Source organism: Cavia porcellus, unplaced genomic scaffold (assembly GCF_034190915.1).
Source record: "Cavia porcellus strain 051 isolate PalLab524CR breed Dunkin Hartley unplaced genomic scaffold, mCavPor4.1 scaffold_8, whole genome shotgun sequence".
Lineage (NCBI taxonomy): Eukaryota > Metazoa > Chordata > Mammalia > Rodentia > Caviidae > Cavia > Cavia porcellus.
In genome coordinates, this window is record NW_026947491.1 from 76,381,506 (window position 1) to 76,390,933 (window position 9,428).

A 9,428-nucleotide genomic window follows, 5' to 3' on the forward strand; every position below is an offset into this window, starting at 1 on the left:
TGGTGATGTCTCAAAGAACAAAAATTAGAAATTCCAGCTGTTTCCCTTCTAATATCTTCCCCCAAAAGCTTAAGATGTAGATTGCAATGATGCATACAATGATGCATGCAATGATGCATACTTAAGATATAGATTGCAATGATGCATACTGTTGGGAGCCTGGCCGAGTGATATGAGGCCTGTGGTGAGGAGTGAAGCCTGAGCTAGATTGCCCCTCCCGTCGACCAAGTGATATGAGGCCTGTGGTGAGGAGTGAAGCCTGAGCTAGATTACCCCTCCCATCGAGTATGCCAAGATGGCGCCCATTTCCTGCTCCCTAGCTAGTAAACAACACGCCCTGTAAGCTAGTCTGCCCAGCAACAGCTGACGCTGGCCAATCAGCTCGTCTTGCCTACTTTGATGTGATTGGTCGATGTGTCCATATATATGCTGACACCACCCCTGGGGCGAGGACACACACTAAGAAGAGGGACTGCTGAGAGAAGCACACAAGGAGCCGTAGGGAACGGACCAGAGGAGGCTTCCCTCAGGCGGGATCCGAGATCCCGGAACAGGGCGTACGGAGAGAGAAAATAAACCAGAGGCTATCCGCCGACTACTCGTGTCGTGTGTTTTTTCCTGCCGGCCGGGATCGACACCGACATTTGGTGGCCCGTACGGGGAACTGATCACCCCCGAGACGAGGCGGACGACGCTCCAGTATTGCTCTGCAGGACAGGTGAGTAGGGGATAAACCTGGGCTCTGGGTGGCGCGCACCTACAGGGCTTTTTAGACTCCCCTCAAGCTCACGTGTATGTGGCAGGTTAGCCTCACACGGTGAGAACGGACTCCTCAGTGACAGGCATGGGCAACTTACCCACTAAGAGTTCCAAGTCACTGGTAAGAGCGGTGAAAGACCTGCTCAAGATTTCAGGTATATCAATGAGCTCCAAGACACTTACGGAGTTTCTCCAACAAGTAGATGAGGCGGCACCCTGGTTCCTGCCGACGGGGCACTTGTCCCTACCTTGCTGGGAGAAATTAGGTAAGGATTTAGAAAGAGCAGAAGAGGAGCGCCGACTCCCACTTTCGGTTCGGCCGCTCTGGGAGATGATTCATTCATGCCTCAAAGGGGAGAGGAATGGGGCTAAGGATAGCGCAGATGGGCTCTCTCAGGCCCGCCGAGCTTTTGAAGGGGCCCGTTCGGAGTCCTCCCGAGAGGGGTCCGTCGCAGGGAGCGTGCGGAGGCGCTCACGAGAGCGAGGCAAGAGAGAGGTACCCCCTGCCTCGGATTCCTCGGGCTCAGATACCTCGGAAGGCGAGGACAATGAGGCAAGTGACCCCCCTAATCCCTTTGCAGCTTTACGTAGAGACCTAGTCAAGATGCAGACAGACCTAGAGAAGGGAAGGAAACTCCTGAGCACTCCCCAACGGAAAGCCGTAGAGCCTTCCGCGCCACCCTGGGAGGTCCCAAACACCGGTTCCTGTGGTGAGATGGCGGCCTGGGGCCTTCCTCCGTCACCCCCCCCATGGAGGGAGTGGCCTGGACCGTTGTCACATGTAGGGCCACCATCTTGTCTGCCTGGCGACCCGCCATCTTGTGCCCCAAAGACTGGTCGGCCATGTTACAAAGAGATACAATTTTGTGATAGGGAGGGACAGACATCTCATGGGGAGGCACCACCCTGTGAAAAAATGCCAAGGTCCCAGGGAAGGTATTTTCGTAGATGGACATTTAGAATGGAGCAGATTCCTCAAGGGGCGAATGAGTATGAACAATGTGGGCTTTATCCGGTGCTCCTGGCGCAAGGCCAAGGACCCAATTACTGGGAACCACTGGAGATCAAGCAAATTAAGGAGCTTAAAAATGCGGTTGCCACATTTGGCCCTACTGCTCCTTACACTATAACTATGTTGGAGAATTTGTCTGCCGGTGGCTTTCTGACGCCCAGTGATTGGACCCAACTGGCTAAAGCCTGCCTGGCCCCCGGGGCTTTTCTGGATTGGCGCGCCTGGTATACTGAGTTTGCCGCCGAACAGGCTGAAAAAAATGCGGCTAGGGGCCATAGAGGGCAAAATGAGGATATGCTTATGGGTAAGGGTCAGTACGCTCAAGATCAAACTAGATTCCCTCCAAATGTGTATGAACAGATACATAACATAGGCATCCGCGCCTGGAAGCAGGTAAACAACACAGGGGTGGCCTCACAATGCCTCTCTAAAATTGTTCAGGGCAACACAGAACCTTTTGTGGATTTTGTGGCCAGAATGCAGGAGGCAGCTGACAGACTCTTTTCAGATCCGAGTGCTGCTGCTCCTCTTATTAAACAGTTAATCTTCGAACAGTGCACCAAGGACTGCAGGGCAGCCATAGCACCCCATAAAGGTAAAAACATAGAGGCTTGGATTAAAATTTGTAGAGAAATAGGGGGGCCATTATCCAACTCAGGCGTGGCTGCCCTTTTAGCCGCCGCCTTACAACAGACAGGGCCTCAGAAGACCAATCACCCTGGTAAGCCCAGGGGATGTTTCCAGTGTGGGGATCCCAGCCATATAAGGAAAAACTGCCCCAAGACCGGACAGGGGGAGTTTATATCCAAGAGACAGGAATCAGACAGACGAACGGGAACCTGCGAAAGGTGCGGTAAAGGTTCTCACAAAGCAAAAGATTGCAGATCTATTTTTGATGCCCAGGGGAACCGTATTAGTGGCAGGGAGACTACGGAGCCAAAAAACGGCCAGAGGGGGCCCTCCTTACGGACGGGCCCCCACTCCCTAGACAGGACAACACAAGATGGCACCCCCCCACAGGGGCCACCCCCGGGCCAGCAGGCGTGGACCTCTGTGTCGCCTCCAGACTCCTATTAACACCCGATATGGGCGTTCAGGTGGTTGAAACCACCTCCAAAGGACCACTACCCGACAAGCTAGTTGGTTTAGTGATTGGACAGTCCTCCACAGCCCTCCGGGGCCTTACCGTGATCCCTGGAGTTGTAGACCCAGATTATTTAGGAAACATCAAAATCATGGTACAATCTCATATAGGGACCATAGTAATTAATGAAGGGGATAAGATAGCACAACTTTTACTGTTCCCCAGTCTCCATGAGAGACCCCGGTCCGGTCAACGGGTTAGAGGGGGTCAGGGACTTGGCTCCTCTAAGGAAATTTTTGAAGGACTTCATATGACTCTTGATAAAAGGCCCATGCTATCGCTCAGGATTAACGGAAAAAAGATAACAGGACTCCTAGATACAGGGGCAGACCGTTCCATCGTCTCCAAGAAAGACTGGCCTCCCAGTTGGCCTACCAACACAGCTGACAACACACTCCAAGGATTGGGGATAGTGGCTGCCCCCCAGGTTAGTGCCGTGACCCTGCCTTGGGGTGATGAGGAAGGTCACCGAGGACATTTTCAACCTTTTGTTTTGCAGCTGCCAGTATCCTTGTGGGGAAGAGACGTTCTCACCCAGATGGATGTCACTCTTACATCCACCTGCTCTCCCCAAGCCAAAGGGATACTCAAAAATCAGGGATATGTCCCCGGCAAGGGCCTGGGCGCAGCCCTGCAGGGCCGGACATCCCCCGTACCTGTAGAAAAAAGGGAAGGTAGACACGGGTTGGGTTTTTCCTAGGGGTCACTGAGAAACTTCTCCTGCCCGCTCCAATTAAGATTACCTGGAAATATCAAAATCCAGTTTGGGTGCCTCAGTGGCCCTTGCCCAAGGAGAAGCTTTTAGCATTAACTGAGATAGTCAAAACCCAGTTTCAGGCGGGACACGTAAAGCCGTCAACCTCCCCTTGGAATACCCCTGTCTTTGTTATCAGGAAGAAATCAGGCAAGTGGAGGCTGCTCCATGATCTGAGGGCTGTCAACTCACAGATGCAGCCCCTGGGGGCGATCCAGAGGGGACTACCAGCCCTCTCAGCCATCCCTCGGTCCTGGTCAGTCTATGCCATAGATCTTAGAGACTGTTTTTTCTCAATCCCCCTGCATCCAGAGGACACCCACAGATTCGCCTTTACCCTACCCACCATTAACCAAGAGAGTCCTGATCAGAGGTACGAGTGGGTTACATTACCCCAGGGTATGGCCAACAGTCCCACCATGTGTCAGATGTATCTTGATTTTCTACTGGCCCCCTTGCGTGAAGCCTTCCCCAGAATCAGATGTATTCATTACATGGATGATTTGCTAATCAGTGCAAAAGATGTGACTGAGTTGGAGGATATGCTTGGCCAATTGGTCAGGGCCCTGAGAAAGGCAAATTTACATATTGCCCCTGACAAGATTCAGGGAGGAGACATAGTGACCTACCTGGGCACCAAAGTCTCCCCCACATCGATTTCTCCACAAAAGGTAACCATCAGAACAGATAGTCTAAGGACCTTGAATGACATGCAAAAGCTACTGGGAGATATAAACTGGATCAGACCTTATTTACACATCCCTAACTCGGACTTAAAGCCCCTGTTCGACCTCCTGAAAGGAGACCCGGATATTGCCTCCCCCAGGGAGTTCACCCCGGAAGCCAGAGTTGCTCTGAGAAAGATAGAGGAAGCCCTAAGTACAGCTGCATTGCGGAGAATTGACTCAGAACAGCCTTTTGAGGTCTGCTTGTTGCAGACCGTTTCTCAACCTACGGCAGTGATTTGGCAAAAGGGACCACTTTTGTGGGTGCACCCTAAGGTCTCACCTGCCAAGATTATCGAACATTATCCGGAAACAGTCGCTTCCCTGGCCTTGGAGGCACATGGCAGGGCTATCCAACATTTTGGCTCTGCACCCCATGCTATTCGGGTACCTTATACCGCTTCTCAAATAAAAATCCTGACTGCTTGTATAGATACGTGGGCCATCCTGAGATGTGTTTTTCTTGGGGAGATAGACAACCAGTTCCCCAGGGACCCCATACTACAGTTTGTTACTCAACATCCGGTGATATTTCCAAAAATCACCGCGTCCACACCACTTACTCCTGCAACAACGATCTATACGGACGGGTCAAAAACCGGGATAGGGGCCTATGTGGTCTCAGGTATGCCTCCGATCAGCATACAATTTGAACCAGATCAACCACAGGTGGTAGAGTTACAAATTGTACAAACCGTCCTCGAGAAGTTCCCAGGGGCCCTTAATATTGTTTCTGATTCAAAATACGTTGTTAATGCCATGCAGGTCCTTGAGACTGCGGGCCCGATTAAGCCAACCTCCAAAGTGACTAATTTGTTTTTGTCTATCCAGACTCTGCTGATAAATAGACACAACAAAATATACATCACTCACATAAGAGCACATACGCGCCTGCCAGGGCCCATGGTACAGGGCAATGCGGCAGCTGACGTGGCCACTCGCCCGTTGTGGATACTCAATATGTTATCTTCTATAGAACAAGCCCGTCTGTTTCATGACAGATTTCATGTCAACGCCAGGACGTTAGCCAACCAGTACCACATTTCCAGGGCTGACGCGCGGGACATCGTACGGTTATGCGGCTCTTGCGCCACATACACACCCGTCGTATCAACGGGAGTTAACCCCAGGGGATTGATTCCTGGCGACACTTGGCAAATGGATGTCACACATATGATAGAATTCGGATCTCTTAAATATGTTCATGTCTCTACGGACACCTGCTCTCATATTATATTTGCGACTGCTGAAACTGGCGAAAAGGTGTCTCATGTAATCAATCATTGCCTGACAGCTTGGGCCGCATGGGACAAACCAAAAATATTAAAAACTGATAATGGACCAGCTTATACAAGCAGAGCCTTTAATGAGTTCTGTGAAAAAATGGGGGTACAGTTAAAACATGGCATCCCATACAATCCCCAAGGTCAAGGAATTATTGAAAGGGCTCATAGGAGCCTTAAAGAAATTCTACAAAAACAAAAAGGGGGAATAAGTCAGGGCCTGCCCCCAAAGGCACGGCTCTCCATGGCACTGTTCACATACAATTTTCTGAACCTGAATAACAACAATCACTCCCCGGCCATGGAACATTGTAATCCATCTCCTGGCAATAGGGGATGGGTGAAATGGAAAGATGTCCTGACGGGACAATGGATGGGCCCGGATCCAGTAGTTAGCTGGAACCGAGGTGCGGTTTGTGTTTTCCCACAGGAACCAGGACGAGAACCATTGTGGGTCCCAGAACGGCTGACGCGCGTGGCGAATCCAACGAAACATAATGCAGGAGACACTCCAAAACTCAACGGCAGCGGACAGCCTAATCAAGATCGGTCCGACCAGGATATTGCTGCTCGACCGAGGAATACCGTATGACTTATGGGACACAGTAATGATTATGCTCTCGATAGTAATTGGCTCTCTTTTAGGGTACGGTGCAGCCAGAGTGGCTAGGCCACGCCGCCTTCCGGCAGCCCCCTTCCTTCTGGTTTTGATGCTCACCACCACTACTGAAATAGGAGCAGACTTGGTGTGGGCAGCAATACATCATCCGCCAGCGCTAGCCGCTATCTCCACCACAGCCCCCTCTCTCCCAAAGTTGTATGCAAAAAACTGCTCCGCCAGATTGCCTTGCATACCAGATATACCATTAACCATCAGACCCATACGTTTTGACCTTCCCATCACCAATGATGTGGTCATTTTTTCCACTAATAGTAACCCCTCGTGTCACCGGGGATCCTGCGTTAGCTTCCTGCCCCTCCTTGTAAAATGGTACAATACCTCCCTGACGGTGAGGTTGTCTGTCCCATCCCTGCATTCGCCTGGATGTTTTAAAGCTGGCACACTTAGCGGCGGAGTCATCACTTTTAACTCAACCTGCAAACCCCGAGCAGCCATGCACACCCGTCCCGATTTCCCCACATGCCCATACCGTGTGTCCCCAAGCCGAAAAAGACAGATGGTGGACCTGTCACAACTTTCATGGCAGCCCTGTACTGTCGACGGCGTGGGAGTGACTCATCTAAACATGTCTTGGTGGTCCCGGTTCTCTCCTCCATCCGGTAGTAACAACATATTCGCGTTGACCTGGTGGGAGTCCTACCTGAGAGTGAACAACAAGTGGGCAATAAGCTTCCCCTTCCCCCTTAATGAAAATTGGTTGTGCCTCTCCACCGGAGCCTGCATGGACTTAAGACCCATGCTCGCTATTAACGCTTCTGCCTCTAATGGAACCACCAATGTCACCCTTAATTCTGAGGCTGCATGCGTAAAACCGCCCTACTTATGGGTATTCTCTGCTGACATCTCCTTTAAGTGCAGTAACCAACCATGCTTTACAGGGAACTGCTGGAATGGGTCTTTCCCGTATGCTATGTTGGCTCTTCGACCCCCACTGATGTGGGTTCCCTTTAACGAATCTGTTTGGGTTCATCCCGTCTATCAGCAGGACCAACTACCCATGCTCAGACGTAAGAGAGATTTTGGGATCACAGCGGCCCTGACAGCACTGTTCGTGACTCTGACTGCGACGGCTGTGACGGCTGCCGTTGCTCTGACCCAGTCTACGCTGACGGCTCAGGCCTTTACCAATCTTACGGACACCACCTCCCTGGCGCTGAGGGAGCAACAAGAAGTCAACCTCCTCCAGCACAACGCCATAATGGCGTTACAGCAGCAGATCGACCTAATCGCTCAGGAAGTCCAGGGACTCTGGGAGGTGGCTAACAATTTATGTGACGCCAGATGGGCATTCACCCAGTTGTGCGTTACCCCCATCCAGGTCAACCGTTCGGCTTACAGGCAATTTCAGGATTATGTTCTCACCACCTATAATTCTTCCTTTTGGAACGCTAGCGTGCGCCTGGATATGACTATCCGGCAGCTAGATCAGATAGAGGTGCCTATACTTACAGCCTCCTTTTTTGATGATGTCCTAAGCCAGATAGGCTCTTTCTTCAAACCTTCGTCACTTCTTGCGTATGGGATCATTCTTGCTCTTGTGGTTGTCACTCTCGTGACTCTTAGGTGCCTGCGGTCGATAAGGGCGACCCAAAAGACACATATGACATTGATGATGTTGCTGGCCCAGAGTCAAGGGGATTCCACACCTAGCGTTTTCTGGGCTCAGGCTAGAAAGGCACGGCTCCTTTAACCAGTACGTGGCTGCCCTCACCATTATTCTTACGGATGTTCTAGTATTATTACGTACGTCTCCTTCCCCGTCGCGGCTGCGAACTTAGACTAGAAGGACCCCACGCTTAAGGCGTGTTCCCATTGATAATTAGAAAATAGTAATTAGTGATTGTAGTGAACGGGGATTATGGTTGGTAATTAGTGATTACGCGGTTCCTCAAATGTCACTCGGCGGACCCCTCCGTGTCTCCCCCAAGATATAAGCTTTAAGAGTTGAGTGGGCAAGCCAACGACGGGTAAGACGGGAGAAGTTCTCCTGATCAACCTAAGACAGGCTCTACTCCGAGGGTCCTCTAGGGAGTAAGAGTTATGGCATTGAGATGCGAGACCAAGGGTACTGCAGTGCCATCCGCCTCAAGGGTTGAGGGGAAGGCAGGAATGAATGTCTATATGCATCCAGGTTCGGTTCACAAAAGCCTGGCCCTGCGAAAAAATGAACCACTCACCTTGAGCATGGTCCTGGCGCAAGGATATGTACGAGACAAGGTGATGTACAGCAGGGTATAGACCTCTACATTCTCTCATGCCTCGGCCTGCGAAATAGGCCCACTCCCAGACACCTCACATGGACCCACAGACCACACTATCTTAATAAATAAAGAAGGGGGAGATGTTGGGAGCCTGGCCGAGTGATATGAGGCCTGTGGTGAGGAGTGAAGCCTGAGCTAGATTGCCCCTCCCGTCGACCGAGTGATATGAGGCCTGTGGTGAGGAGTGAAGCCTGAGCTAGATTACCCCTCCCATCGAGTATGCCAAGATGGCGCCCATTTCCTGCTCCCTAGCTAGTAAACAACACGCCCTGTAAGCTAGTCTGCCCAGCAACAGCTGACGCTGGCCAATCAGCTCGTCTTGCCTACTTTGATGTGATTGGTCGATGTGTCCATATATATGCTGACACCACCCCTGGGGCGAGGACACACACTAAGAAGAGGGACTGCTGAGAGAAGCACACAAGGAGCCGTAGGGAACGGACCAGAGGAGGCTTCCCTCAGGCGGGATCCGAGATCCCGGAACAGGGCGTACGGAGAGAGAAAATAAACCAGAGGCTATCCGCCGACTACTCGTGTCGTGTGTTTTTTCCTGCCGGCCGGGATCGACACCGACAGCATACTAGTGTTTATAGGAGCACAATTCATACTAACTAAATCCTGGAAATAGCACATATGTCCATCAGTAGAAAAATGGAAAAAGGCAATGTGTTATGTATACATAATGGAATAGTACTCAGCTATAAAAATGGATAAATTTGAGACATTTGTAGGATGATGGATACACCCGGAAAACATAATGTGTTGTGAATAAATTAGATACACAAATTTAGAAACCATATGGTTTCTC

General features: G+C 51.0%; 1 protein-coding gene across 1 annotated transcript; it reads left to right on the plus strand.

Annotated features, from left to right (window-relative positions):
* Positions 1–234: 234 nt before the first annotated feature.
* On the plus strand, positions 235–9,147 carry LOC111758584 (uncharacterized). Its single transcript, XM_023567638.2, has 2 exons — positions 235–718; positions 6,108–9,147. The coding sequence occupies exon 2, from the start codon at positions 6,175–6,177 to the stop codon at positions 8,047–8,049; it is 1,875 nt and encodes a 624-aa protein (XP_023423406.2). The 5' UTR covers positions 235–718; positions 6,108–6,174; the 3' UTR covers positions 8,050–9,147.
* The last annotated feature ends 281 nt before the right edge of the window (positions 9,148–9,428 follow it).